This window comes from Pollachius pollachius (assembly GCF_949987615.1).
Source record: "Pollachius pollachius genome assembly, chromosome: 8".
NCBI lineage: Eukaryota > Metazoa > Chordata > Actinopteri > Gadiformes > Gadidae > Pollachius > Pollachius pollachius.
In genome coordinates this window covers 10,329,827-10,344,896 of record NC_136941.1, presented here as the reverse complement: position 1 = coordinate 10,344,896, position 15,070 = coordinate 10,329,827, and the positions used below count along the sequence as shown (strand labels likewise).

At 41.9% G+C, this 15,070-nt stretch overlaps 1 protein-coding gene across 1 annotated transcript; it reads right to left on the bottom strand.

Annotated features, from left to right (window-relative positions):
• Positions 1–2,653: 2,653 nt before the first annotated feature.
• Positions 2,654–13,598, bottom strand: gnai3 (guanine nucleotide binding protein (G protein), alpha inhibiting activity polypeptide 3). Its single transcript, XM_079741146.1, has 9 exons — positions 12,985–13,598; positions 9,370–9,412; positions 8,703–8,844; positions 8,083–8,240; positions 6,243–6,371; positions 5,646–5,775; positions 5,047–5,200; positions 4,250–4,479; positions 2,654–3,916 (listed from the first exon to the last, which is right to left on the bottom strand). Exons 1-8 carry the CDS (start codon positions 13,100–13,102, stop codon positions 4,289–4,291), a joined length of 1,065 nt encoding a protein of 354 aa, XP_079597272.1. The 5' UTR covers positions 13,103–13,598; the 3' UTR covers positions 2,654–3,916; positions 4,250–4,288.
• Between the last annotated feature and the right edge of the window lie 1,472 nt (positions 13,599–15,070).

The window sequence follows — 15,070 nt, the reverse complement described above, 5'->3', positions numbered from 1 at the left end:
TTATATAAATATTGGTTATAATGTAAAATATTTTTTTTTATCTATCTTTATATCTATCTAATGTGTTCAAATTACATTTAAAATTATCTTTGATGTATCATTGTGCATTTTTTCCCACTACTTTCCAGACCTTCCTGTCCAACCTTAACCCTCCACCTCATACTGGCATTAACTGAGAAGTGTTCTAATGTACAGAAGATCCCAAGTTGCTACAAATTGTTAATGCAACCAAGGGCCCGGGCCCCCCCTCCTCAAAGCATGACCATTACGACAGCCCCAGCAGCCAGAAGTCAGCAACAGCAGCCCCACATCCCAGCCACACGGCGTCCTTGTCCTTCCATCTCTCCACAAGGAAAATAATGACACAGCAATGCTAGTTAGCATGTGAGATAGTGTCTTTGTATACGTGTGTGTTTGTGTGTCTTACCGCCCCAAGATTCTACTGGATATCAAGCTTGGAAAACCGTGGCTCAGTCAATCTGCTTTCTTCCTATTATTTGAATACTGTGTGATAGGACACCTTTACTTTGGATAAATAAAACAGAAATCCCTGTAAAAGGAATACATGAAATTTTCAATGTGAAATTATTAATTTATTAAATAGCAACGATGCAACCTTGTTTTTGTTATTAAGTACAGTAGTCTTGATATTGTATTTGTAAAAGAAAAGTTGCTTATCGAATATGACAAATATTCTGAGATTTTATGCTATTTCCAGACTACAAACCCAATTGTTCATGTATTTATTGCTAAATAGTTTTCCCTTATTTCAATCCACTTACCAGTCCTATATTTTAAAAGTTGAATGAAAAACATTGTAGAGATTCTTTGTACATAAAAGTAGATGGTTATATTTTGAAAGACAAATAATTCATACATCTTATATGGAATATATGAACAAGGGAAACTCTAGAGGGATGCTATTTTTTGAAGAGGGGTTGTAAAAGTCTATCCTTTCTTATGAACTGTAGAGGCATGAAATAAAGATGCATTCACTTCACCTGCTTCTCAGAGTCACCTTATTTATATGATCCTAGTATACCTTCATATCCCTTCCCCGCAAATTCATAAATGTAAATGTAAGGCATAATGAACCTATTTGTTCCAACCCTTTGACTCCAAACACACTGAAATAATTGATTACAGTAAAAGTACATCCAAGATAAGAGTGTAACCAACACACAATGGTTTTACATTATCTTATCGACTATACAAATTTGAATTTTGACTTTGACATTTGATTAAACGTTCCACTTCCTTTTTCCTTTTGAACATTGGTATACAAAATAAAGAGTTAAGCCTACCTTTTTCCAGGACATTTCCCTAACCTTTCTGTGGAACAACGGTAGCGGCCACCCTAAACTCTTTGGAATGAGAAGCATGATAGAAACCTTTCATATATATTTTTTGATGACAACTGAACCGAAAACATTATGATTGACATACAGGCAGTCAGCTTCAAGAATATCCTATAATCCCTCATTTGCGCCAGCAAATCGCCTTTTCAGCCCAAATAAAACTTGCCACGACCAGGCCCGGACCGGGCAGAGAAGGGCCTACAAACACGTGCCCCCCAGAGCTCTGGGCCCCAATGCGACTTTATGCATTTTATGTACACCCGTCACTATCAGGGATATGTCCCTTCATGCTCCATTCCATTATTTGAAAATCTATCATTTTAAATGTAGTGATTTTGTAAAACAAGTAAATAAGTAAAATGAAGTGCTTCAATCTACTTGGCTGTGGTAGATCTTAATACACAGTTGATCTGTATACCTACCCTAACCCTATTATCTATATCTGCCACTAATTTATTTATTCCAACACCACATTCGAATACCCAGGCAAAAGGAATGTTGCGTTCCAGGCATTTCATGATTAAATCAAAGTAATTATCCACAGGAATGCAAATACTTCATTTTTGTCCTAACTACACTGAGAGGGGACTTTGGCTTGCGCTGTGGAAACACCCAACAAATCACAGATTTCCTTTAATAGCATAATTCTTCAAGACTTTTCATGTAGTTTGATTTGCCATTCCAGGCACTCTTGTTAATAAATGTATAGACAAATTAAGGCAATTTTTATTAAACTTCCACAGTATTTCTTAGTTTTGAGCAAATAGTATTGAGGAAACGAGGATATTAAGTCCTGCATTTACTCAGAACTGACAACCTGTGTCTGTATTTAGCAGAACGATTTCTTATGGAGTCGAGTGACAGCCAGGCTTCATAGTAAACCCTCTGTTGTAGTTAGCAAGCATGATCATTGTATAAAATGAAGGCGACATAAAGGATATAACACAGCTTCCAAACATGTGTTCAGAAATGTAAAGTAGTAGTTCTGTAAGGGAGTGATATTAAGTAAAATATTCCTTTCAAAGACAAGTTCTAGTCGGTGACTGAACACACCTCACACGAGCATAAGTAAGTTATGCAGCCTAAGTGTGCCATTTGTCAGGACATGTAGCTTTCTCCAAATTGCGTGGGAGCTCTGTTAGAGCTTGTGCTTCAGGAGATAGAGATAAGATAATTTCAACACACTGAAGTGTACTAGATACAAGATTTTTTTTTACATCACACATGTGGTTCGTTCCTACATTTCGTGGAATTCGTTTTACTTTGATTTGTCAAAAACACGCGAAGAGACAGGAGAAAGAACGGCCCCTCTGGGCCACCATTTAATCTGCTTTAGATGAAACACGCCACTGTACAGATTTCAAATTGATTCACATATGCAAGTCATATTTGTTAGGTCATCCTCAATATTTGCTTTACATAATGTCAAATCCTAACCTCACTCTTAATTCTGCTGGCAAATTCTGCTATAACTGTCAAGAGTGGGTCATAGAAAAATAATGAATACATTTTCCCTGTTGGTATGCTTGTTAAAACTATTTTTCTGCCACTACCGATACAATTAAAAACATTTAAAATGTTTAAAATTACCTAAAAGTTTCATGTTCATTTCCAAAAAGAAAAGTGAACATTGATGGAGTTATTCATCTCTTTCCAACTTTGTCCCTTCACATTGCCCCACATTGTGCTGCAGTGAAGGAGGTATAAAAATATATAGAGAATACAAAGTAAAGATAGCTACAGAAAATACACCGCTATGTTGCAATGTTAAAACCTAATGGGTTCAGACTATGAAACTATGGTACCCTGAACCTTGATCAATTCAGACAAGAAGGGTTATATACACATGATCCACACAAACTATCATCTATACATAAATTATGAAATACACACATCTGATCAAGCAGAACTAGGTCATCCTCTAATACCAAAGTGCAACTCAAAATTCAAATTGAACAATAAAAGGCAGAAGAGATGGAGTAATCAATGAAACATAATGTACTTGACAATTACAATTAAGAGGAAGAAAAAATAAAAACGGCTAATATCATTTCGTAGATGGAACTTGGAAGAGTAGGGAGTGATTAACAAGCAGTTTTTGTTGGTCCTTGTGCATAGTATCAATTGCCAAGATAACCTTGTCAAATGTATGTGTAGGAAATATTTGAAATCCCTTCCCCTTCTTAAGAGCACCAAAGGAATTGCCAAAGTAATTCTCAAATAGCTTTTCTCCTTATTAGTTTGTGTCTCATTAAAAAATTTGATTCTACTGAGAAAGTGAAGTCAGATCAGATTTGTGAACGAATACAACCAATGAATATAACCTGCAACGCAACTAGTGAAAAGTGTCCCTCGCTCATATTAAAAGGCTTTGTGGTCCCATGTCCGTGACGATGTGGGCCAGTTCACTACTTCTACCAAAGTACTAAAGTACTTCCCAAAAGGGAGGATTTAAGGCACAACACAAATCGTGGGGCAACAATGTCATGAAAAACATGTCGTTTACTTGCATTAAAAACCAGCCAACAAAGTCCCGATAAGGCTCCCCCATCCATATCCTGTAGAAAGACGGAAACAGAAAATTGAAATGCTTATCGACTTTTATTCAAATATTATTCCACCTACAAAGTTCTTTAAATATATGATGATTAAATTCCCGCAGAGAATGGCTGTTAACTGGTTGTACATTTAACCGGTTTGTGAGAAAGACTTTCATAAGATCAGTATACAAAACTAAATTGTGACTTAGGATTACAGGAAGTTAACATGACCGGTACCCTGTAAGGAACCCCGCCAGTAAACAGTACCCAGCCCCTGTTTCTCGAACAATGGGCTCAGAATGTCCCACAATGCAACTGTGTTAAAACAGAGCACCGAGCCTCAGTGTGTACCTGCAGCAGGGTCCAGCTCCTCTATACAGCCCGCTCTCCTCAATACAGCCCGCACTCCTTCAGGTTGATCTTGATGATGACGTCGGTGACGGCGTCAAACACAAACTGCACGTTCTTGGTGTCTGTAGCGCACGTGAAGTGGGTGTAGATCTCCTTGGTGTCCTTCCGTCGGTTCAGGTCCTCAAACTGGCATTGGATGTAAGCAGCGGCCTCCTCATAGGTGCCGGTGCCTGGTGTCACAAAACATTGCTTATTTGAAACCGGAAAAGTATATTAGAAAAAGCCATTAAACATATTGTTTAACATTTGGACCAAACACATAATCATGGCGTGTTAGGCCCGACATTAAAACACGAAAGAAAGTCTGAGTCACTTAATGTTTGGAGTTATGAATTATTTGTCAGATGACAAAATATCTGTTTTGCAATTTTCATTGTAAAACATCCCTGCAAAGCAAACCCTCACCTAGCGATCCATGGAACGAGGTGTACACCCAGTCTTCCTTATTTTTACCACTGGGTTGTGGGGTACGTTTAAGGTCTCAGGGGTGCTGTTTTAGTAGTTTAAGATGTTGTGCCATTCATGTTGAAAATGTACGCAATCTTTTAAATCATATTTTTACTGAAACCACTTCAAATGGTATTTGCTGATTCCTGCCACTGCATTAGCCCAATTGAATTCCTTGAAGTCAATGAGTCAACTGAATGTGAAATGGAAGGGCGTGCGACATCCGTGGATGGGTGATCTCCGAGCATGAAGGAAGCCCTTTATGTGATGGCCTGCTCCGAGGGTCTCACCAGAGTACTCGGGGAAGCAGATGGTAAGGGGACTTCGGCTGATCTTCTCCTCAAACAGGTCCTTCTTGTTGAGGAAGAGGATGATGGACGTGTCTGTGAACCATTTGTTGTTGCAGATGGAGTCAAACAGCTTCATGCTCTCGTGCATGCGGTTCTGAGAGGAGAGAACGGGGATGTTATATGAAACATTGATGGTGCAAACTATACTAAACCACACCACAAGACATGTCGCAATAAGTGGAATTGAAAGGAACAGTATCAGCGATTTAACTGATGCGTGGTTGGTTGAGCTCTGTATGTGTGTCTGTCTGTGTGTGTTCCTGTATAGAAGACAGGTGAGGTGGCGTTACCCCATCCTCCCCCTTTGACACCATGGTGGTGGTCTTTTAGACACCAAATGACAGAGCTAGTGTCACAGAGCGCTGTGCAGTGTGATAACAGCCACCACTACATCACAAGCCAACCACGGGAAACGTCGATCAGAACAGGGAATTGAAAGTAGTCGGATCGAGCTGGTGAATGGAAACAAAATGAGCGCTACACGAGTCGACCGGAAGCGGTGCCAGGCAGCGGCGGCGGCTTTGGGCTCCACCCCCTACCATCTCCTCGTCCTCCGCCAGCACCAGGTCGTAGTCGCTGAGGGCCACGCAGAAGATGATGGCGGTGACTCCCTCAAAACAATGGATCCACTTCTTCCTCTCCGAGCGCTGGCCCCCAACGTCAAACATCCTGGAGGCAGCCAGGGACAGGATTAATGCCACGTGTGGGCGACACGGGAAAAACATGGCTTCCTCTTTCACCGTGCTTGTAATCTGATAGTGTGCAAGGTGGGAGCTATGAGACAGTGACCTTGGCTCTGCTCACACAAACACTGCATTATCATGCCAGGGCAAGTATGTCCTTTTTGCCTCATAGGTCTATATCAATATCAAGATTACATAGAGCAAGGGACTACTTTATACTTGGTTAATCCGTTTCATTAGTATTGCCCCATAGGTTGCGTAACGTGGCCTTATTTGGGACACAATGGTAGTTTATGGCATTATCCAATAACCATTATTGTGAGGTTCCATTGTATTTAAACACCTGATTAAAAACATTTCAGGAGAGGAGTTCTTGAGCAGGGAATGCAAAACAGACATAAGAGAAAAGGGAGGGTAGTAGAAAAATAGCAGTGAAGAGTGATGTGCACTGACTTGAAGAAGAGCTCTTTAAAGGTGAAGTGTGTTTCCACAATGCCAGTGGTCTTCACGCGGGTCCTGAGAACGTCCTGCTGTGTGGGGACATAGCTGGACTGGGAGATCCGCTCCAAGTCGTTCAGGTAGCTGAGCAACAACACACACACACACACACACACACACACACACACACACACACACACACACACACATCAGTGGTGACAAACACAGAGGAATACAGTGCCTATGGTCACATTCAGAGGTGTGGTCACTAATCATGTGCTTGACCTAGTTTAATTTGTTGAGACATGTTTCACAGCTGCTTGAGAGACACTTCAAAGAAGATCAACGACGAGACAAAAACATTTTAAAAAAGTGATAGTATTGTGAGGCACGGTAAGGTAGAAAAACCAAAAAGGCAGAGGAGTGTGCGGAATGATACTAAATAAGGGTTTGTGTTTTGATGGGGGATAAACACTAGCTAGGGCCGCTGCTTGTGAGTAGAGTAAAAACAGCAGAACCAGCACTGGTTGCTCTGGTCTCAACATGTGGACAGCACACCTCCAGCCTGGACGCCTCCAGCCTGGACGCCTCTGCTGTTCTCAAAACAACACTAGACTTGTCCTTCACACCGAGCCACCTCGGGACAGGGGTGAGTGAGAGGCAATAAACCCCCCTTTCCCATTGCACAAAAAGCCCCCCCAACACGACCAGCATCTGGCCTTCCTCCTCAGGTGGCAGTGTTACAATGGGCATTCATTCCTTTGACAAATTACTCCGCCGTAGTTACAGGGTTTATCGGCTCCTGCTTCAAAACGGAAGTGATGGAAAGACATGCAAATTCGGGACCCTTTTCAGGCACAATGCTATGACGCTCGCTCAGGTTCCGGACATTGGTGCCTAAATAGACCTCTTCGGAGTTTCCTCCGAGTTTAAAAAGAGACTGAATAAGGAACTGATTAAAAAAAGAAGTAACCACTGTTACATTTTCACTGGCCTCCATGCTGCTCTCTAGTTTACTAACCCGTTTCAGCCGCGCTTGTGATGTTGAACGTGACACAGCAGAGAGAAAACGGGACAGCATCGGGAAAGGAGCCAACCTCCTGCTTTAAGCAGATTTTCTCGTGTTTCGAAATTCTGCGTATATACCCAGAAATTCTTTGCTTTGATGTACTCATAGATATGTAGGGGTATGTAGAATATGTGTTATGTCATCAGTTTTGGAAGTCTTTATGGTACTTCCCTTCGATGTTTCTATATAACACAACACATTTTCTTAAGAACGGTTCTATTATTAGCTTCTGCTTTCTCTGGAATGTCAGCAGCTAAAGAGACATTCAAAACATGAAAACGGCATGCAGAGCAAGATCTGTCTTGCTTTGCAAAATTCCCTCTCTCCAGCCCTCTCCCTACCAGTCTTTCTCCTTACTCACCCTTTATATCTCTCCTCCCTCCCCCCCACTTCCTCCCGCCCTCTGTAACTCTCCCTCCCTTACTCCCTGGGCCTCTGAATCGAAAATACTTCAAATTAGGATTTATAATCAACAAAGAGAAACAAAGCAGCATTATCAAACTATGATTAAGCAAGATATGACCAAGCTTTACTTCGCCAGAAGCTGGATATGACTGGGAGAGTGAAGTACGGATGCCCATCTGGACCTTTCTTTGCAGTGGAAAATCAGGTTTCTTCAAACCAAATCACGTGGATGATCAAGTGGTGTGATTAACAAATCCAAGTGATGGGAACTGGATTGATTTGATTACATGGGGAGTCGTAACCATGATGCGATTGATACGGCGCTCATACCAGACGATATTAGATGGATTAGTGAGGCAAGACCGCTGGACTCCTCCTTACTATGAAGCGGAGTCGTTGAGCTGGTATTCCCGAGAGCGGACGAAGCAGGCCTGGACTCCCTCATCGGCCCAAAGCCGGTGGATCACGGCCGTCAGCTCCGTGGACATCACGCCGTCCTCCGTGGAGCCGGCCAGAGAAAACAGCTGGCGGGCGTCGTTCTACCGTCAGACACAACACCTCAGGTTAATGTCAATCTGGGGTATGTCTCACCAGTTCAGAGGTCACCTAGACTCTGCATAGCCGCCCCGCCCAACCCTCCTACTTGTTTTATGTTGTACGTCCTGGCACTTAATGTACGCACTTATTGTATGTCGTATAGTTGTGGTATTTAGTTATGTAGCATCTTATCCTAGCAATCTTTATGTATACAGGGAACGGGTTAACCTAGCGGTTGTTAGTTCTTTGTACTTGGTTCTATGAACATCCTTACTGTACAGACAACCATATATTGTTTCACTTCCTTATGACAAATGTATTTATTGTAAGTCGCTTTGGATAAAAGTGTCTGCTAAATGCCAGAAAATGTCAATTGAAATATATGTCAACGCCCATTTTGGTTCTAGTTGAGGTGGATTTGCATGGGGAGAGAGAGGGTGGGGGGGGATTGGGGTGTGGCATACCGCACGGACCGCATCCCCGAAGTCGATCTTTAACCAGCCCATGGCCCTGATGATGGCGATGATGGACTGGATGGTGTTACTGTACACCACCACTTTATACTGCTTGCACTCTTCTTCTGAGTAGCCGTCTTCATGGATGATTCTGAAATGGAAACACATCCAAAAACAAACTTTACACAGGTCGAATTAAAAAAAATCTGCTTTAAAACACTTTTTCCCCCCTAACTTTAAACTATTGGAGAATTTTGTGTAGAACGATTGTGCTGATTAAAAAATGCTTAGACACTTTGTGCTAGAGTGAGTTTGCACCATGGCTAACGTGGGAATCAGTGTGTGTGTATGTATGTGTGTGGGGGGTTGGTCTATTCATGGGCTGCCAGGGCAAGGCTGGCCTCCCATGCTTTTGTTTGACATGTTATGTAAAAGGAGGGCTTTCTCCTCAGCCTGAGCACAGCAACACATCACATATAAACCGTGGTGTCCACAGAGATCCAAAAACTGTGCCCCCTTTAGTAAATGTCTATCTCCCTGCACCATTAACCTCTAACAAGGAAGCCATGGTTGGGGAGGAGATGGTATGTCCCTCAGTCAGTAAATCACTGAAGGAAACCCAGAGTGCCCAGGAGAAACCAAAAGGGGAAGTTGGTCATGAGTGGTTCGAACTTACTTCATCTGCTTCACTATGGTGCTTTTGCCAGACTCCCCGGCCCCTGGAAAGAGGAACAATGGTTGTATACATGAGGCAGTGATAACAGACATGGATTGAGCCATGATATTCAAAGTGTTTTCCCAGTAGTCCTAGAATCCTCTTTGAAGTCAGTGTTTTGCATATAGTGTGTGAGCTCTTTATGACCTCTTCATCGTGTGGGTATGGTGCATCTGGCCTTTCTCCATGCCGATGAGTACCACTACGCCCTGATATGCGTTCTCATCCCCGGTGTAAAGGTGCCGAGCTGGGCCGAGTTGACTCAAGGCAAGCGCCTCATCAGTTAAAGACCCACATGTAAGCGGGTAGCCATGTAATGGGGATTCAATCCCAGTGGCACCAAGTCAAGCCAGGCCAGTGTAGTATAATAGAAAAAATCATTGTGCAGCAAAATCCAGATAAGAGGTCGCCGCTTGGTGACCTGGACAGTAGACCCAGACCTAGACACCTCACAGAGAGCTGCTGCAATAAACCACCATTTGATTCAACTCTTAAGGCCAGGCGTCAGAGCATATCATAAATGAAGCCACAGGACTCTCTGTTTGCCATTGGGTCATATTTACACGACTAAGTGAGTCAGCGGCAAATAGAGACATACGATCATGTCTGGGTTTCTCGAAACGGGGAAGTCATTTTGACGTAAAAAATGTCATTTTTACGTCTTCAAAGTCCTAAACTACATAGAATGGATTCAAATCGATGCCAAAGTTTGAGGCAAGCACCCTGCTTGTACTGCTCCCGGCTTGGCTAGTATTAACTCCTAGGTTAGCAACCCGCTGGATTAGCTACGGGCTTGGCTGGTCATTAGCTCCGAGCTGATCAGCCAAGCCATTAAGTTATCTAGCCGGTTGCTAGGTTAGACGCAGGACTTGCCACCTTGTTAGAACCAATAGTTGGCTCATTTCACATCACCATCCTCTGTTAAAAGGGTAAAATGTGTGTGCATGGTTAATTGTTTGGAGGGAGGGGTTAAGGGCACAATTAGGAGTTAATTACTGCTTTCTGTTATCCATCATTTGGAAGTATTTCCCAAAAATGCTAAAATCAGAAAACAATTCACATGTTGTGCCAATATTTTTCCACTAACCCCCTGATATCAAGCTGTTCCAGGCACCAGGGTTCACACAGGGCACAATAACATGGGTTCAACAGGCTGTTTTAACTGAAGCTGTTTTCTGCCAGATCCAAGCCCTACTGCCTCTCATTTCAAACAGGTTGCCAACCCCCATCCAGAAATGACAGAAGAGCAGCAGCAGGAAGCTGCTGGTGTATCCTAGCTTAGATAACGGTCTACCAATCCAATCAGCTAAATGTCACATCATGTCACTTGCAAACAATCAGTGAGACATTAACTTTCATCTGGAGTGAGTGGCAACCATGAAATCCATTCGTGACCAAGCTCAAACCCAGTGAGCATCGAGAACTACTGCATTGAGAATATGATTATGGGGATATTTGGAATATGTACTACTGTTACTAGAAATGTCTTCTGTAAGGCCGCACCAAGCAAAAGTAATAAATCCAATACACCTTTATTTTCAGGCCACCATCACACAAAAAAATTGGGAGAAGAGGTTCCATAGCCAAATATCATATCTTGATTCATATCAATCCTCAAATGGACATCTCGAAATGTTTGCTCATAATAAGGGCCTACAACAAGAGACATTTAGTGTGAAGTCTGGAGCTATGCAGCACAGAATAGGCTGGCTAGGGCTCTCCCGAATGGCCCATTCATGGCATTTTTGGCTTAGCATCAAGTATGGCCATCAGCCAGTGTAGAAGACCATCTTTACACAGGCATTCAATAGCGCTGTCCAACCCCCATCCAGAGGCTAGGACTGGTTCCACCCGGTGAGTATGGCCTGTGCTAGATCATCCAACAATCATTTAACCAGAATGCTAACCTCAGATTCTTTCTGATTTACGATCTGTGGTCAAGAAAATAAGTTCATTTCCATTGGAAGCAGGCTCAACCCTGTGGTTTTCTTCTATTAGCTTCAAAAACCAAACTTTACTCAGACCCTCACCCAACAGATACACCCCCCCCCCCCCCCCCCCTTCACAAGTTTGAGTTGGAACAATCCAAACCCCCCCCCACCAACTGTTCCAACAGACAAGAATTGTCTGTTGAATTGTCTGGAAAATTGCTTTTTCCATTAGCCCTGTGGTCAGAGGTTACAAAATGAATATTTCCATGTAAAAAAAAGAAAAAAAAGAAAAGAAAAACACACCCATACACACTATTTGCGGTGTGTCCAATATACAGTTACATTTCCAATCATGAATCAGATAATCACCAGAGCTCAGCCAGATGAGGTTGAGACCTACACACATGGTACGAGTCTGGGGAATGTATCTGTGCTGCTGTGTAGTGCATAACAGCCCCATTAGCAACATCTATGGCAGCCTGGTATAATGGCTCCAAGTGATGACACATGGACCCAATACATCAATTGGAAAGGGTGGTTACACACAGTGGCCACATCTACAAAGTGCATGGCGTCCCTCGGTACCATAATCAGCATTTTTGGGGATAACTGAACGGTAGCTTGCTATGGAAAACCGTCCCAGCTAGGCCTGGTTATAAATCTGCCCACTAGATGCACAACTACTGCATAGCACCCCATGGGTCCACGCTACATTATGAATAAAGGTTATTTAACCGTAACATTTTACTATTCCTAATAAGAACTATGAACAAGATTGAAGCCATCCAACAGATCATCTTCTAGTTGTCTGTGGCTGCCTATGGGAGGTTTCAACTTTGGATCACTTGATTTTACTTTACACGATCATCGTGTGTTGTAACCCACTTCATCCTTTTGTTTCTATACTTTGTGCGTCAATGTTTGGCCAACTTCTCGGCATAGTATACAGGGCTAAACATCCCCATGACAAGTGACAGATATTGTGGTTCCTGTGGGGCAGGTTGGTACATCACACCAGGAAGCTGATGTCATTACACCCGAAACAGAGGGTATTCCCTCTGGTATTTCACAATTAAGCCAAAGCATTATCAAGTTGTTTGGGGGGGGGGGGGGGGGGGGGGGGGGGGGGGAGAGAGAGATAAACAGTTTGCAACGTTTCGTTTTCTCAAAATGTGAACAGCCTGTGCAATAGTGTCATGATTTGAATTTTCAAATGTGCCAGGCTATAACATAGGCCGATGTATTAGTTTACGTGTAGTTGCCACTGACCTCCAACTTCACTCATGCCTACAGGAAGAACCCTCAGAAATGGTTAAACGTGTTTGTGTGTGTGTGTGTGTGTGTGTGTGTGTGTGTGTGTGTGTGTGTGTGTGTGTGTGTGTCAAGGAAAGTTGATTAAACAAATATTTGGAGGATGTAGTCATGATAACCTTGACAAATAAATATGATTTATATGAACTGCAATAAAGTTTGAAAAATACTTACATTTGTCTTTCAGACTGTCACCCTAGAATCAGTTGCCCATAAACAAGGTAGGCCTACTCGTTTGCACAGTAGGCCTAGTCGGATAACTTCTACCATGTACATCAATAACTTCTCTAACGTTATAATAATACAAAAAGCAGAGACACGCCCGTGTTCTTACCAAGCAAGAGAAGTTTGACTTCTCGGCACGACTTCTCCTCATCTTCTCGCAGATGTTTGTCAATCATTTTACTCCTCTCCATGGCAGCTTTGTCCTCGGCACTTATGGTACACCCCATTTTCACCAACTTTTCCTTGTGACTGTTTGTCTGAACAGAGTTGCTTATTAAGTGGTTTAAATAAATCGCTACAGTCCGCTCGTCAAGCTCCCAGCAGCAGCCAGGGACTGGGAAGGGAAAGGCGTTGGCACTAAATGCTGCTCTCGCCAACTAGCCCCTCATGGGAGTTGATGGTAATCGCACGCAGCAGGAGTTTGTTACTGTTTAGTCTTCAGTTTGGTAAATGTTGGTTTTCATTGAGAATCTCTTCTCAAAAGCGATAATTGACGATTTCTATTAAACTTAGTATTTATACAGAGTCGTTGACAACATAGCGGTCCTCGAGCAGGCTCCGCAAACAATTCCCGAACAAAGCAAAAACTGCGTAGACACGTAGGAGAACAAAAATAAGTAGCGCAGAACTCAATCCAAGGATCTCTGAGAAAATTGCATGCAGAAAATGTCCGTTAAAACGTAAGGCAGGTTAGTCTTGCGCAGTCGCACAGCGTCTGCAGCTGGATCAGCTGAAGGGGAAGAAAAAAAGTGAACTGAAAAGGAAAAAATAGTTTGTGTTCTGACTGGTGGGAAATGTAGTCTTTCTATGCGCATATTTTACTCTTAATAAGAACGAATGAAGAACAAACAAAGTATACCTCAACTATGTATGGAATGCAATTTAGGTCGATGTTAAATTAATAAATAAATGAATATTCCTATAAAATACATTTATCAAAGTTAAAATATATGTATAAATCAGTCATATTGTTGTTTTTTCCAAGGATCTTTTATTTTATAATTCCACATTTATTTATATCACTAATATTGTATTTCATAAAGCCACATTCATTTCCCAGCTGTTTTCATTTCCATCTGTTATATTCAAATGAGGCGTGATTATCAAAAGATTCAGAGCAAAGAAACAGCACCGGAATAGCACTGAATCACTGAATAAGCGATTTCCAGCACATAGGGGGATGGCGTTGGGTCACTAGGCGACTGATAACATGTTGCGGTCCAAACTAAGAAGACTATGCTATCCTTTTATCTGCACGTTCTCTGAAAAACTCAGACACTGGACCCGAGAATATCAACCCGTTTTTTTGTAAAGTGCCCTTCTGACTCTACAGGGTTCGTTGCCTAGTAATGGTGAGGGCAAGGAGCATTACCACCACCTACTATGCTGCAGTGCGAGGAAGTGGTGCTTTCCTGGTGCTGCTGCTTTGACCCGAGATAATCAGGCCTCGCTCATTTGAATATAATAGATGGGAAAAGGAGATAAATGCAGCATTATGAAATAAAAGTCCCCTAAAATATATAAATGTGGAATTATAAAAAATAAGTCCCATTAAATGGTATTAGCCAGACGACTCCCCAAGTAGTCCTTATGAAAAACGTATTTTTTTTAAAATAAAACACTATTTATTCATTTAATAGGCATCTTTCTGTACTTATTAATTTATTTCATATTGACTTGAATGGCAGTCGTTACATTATAGTCATATGTGCCTATACTGATAAACTCACAATTCCATAAAATTGTTGCAATATTGTGGCATATTATCTACATTCTGCATTCTTCAATTGTCGAATCAAATGCTGTCCTATTCTTTAGGACATGAACTGAAATATGACAAAACGTTATCCTTCACCAAAACGCTGCTAATCATTAAACATTTTATCATTAATTGTGTAGGCCTATATGTTCCCAAATTGTTAAAATACCTTACACAATTACAGTGAAACCAGTATACATTTTTTGCTTTTATATGACACTACAAAGCCCCTTCAGGGATAATTCCTATTAATCCTTAATGTTTCCCCTACTTCTCTGGTTAGCTTCCTCCTTGTTCAACTGTGATCAGCTGGTTCTAAGAAATTCTAAAAGAATTGGAAAGTGTTAAAGTGGTAATCTCGAAGATTTCAATTTCAATAAACTGTTGCGTCACAATCTATCGCCGAATGAGGTAACACAATGGTGATTGAGCCTAT

What these genes read in the sequence shown, in the direction of transcription:
- gnai3 (XM_079741146.1), bottom strand. Translation starts at nt 13,102, where the DNA reads ATGGGGTGTACCATAAGTGCCGAGGACAAAGCTGCCATGGAGAGGAGT. An exon ending in CTCAACGACTCCGCTTCATA is followed by an intron (nt 6,372 to 8,082) that starts GTAAGGAGGAGT and finishes GTTGTTGCTCAG; the next exon opens with CTACCTGAACGACTTGGAGC. An exon ending in TTTAAAGAGCTCTTCTTCAA is followed by an intron (nt 5,776 to 6,242) that starts GTCAGTGCACAT and finishes GGCTGCCTCCAG; the next exon opens with GATGTTTGACGTTGGGGGCC.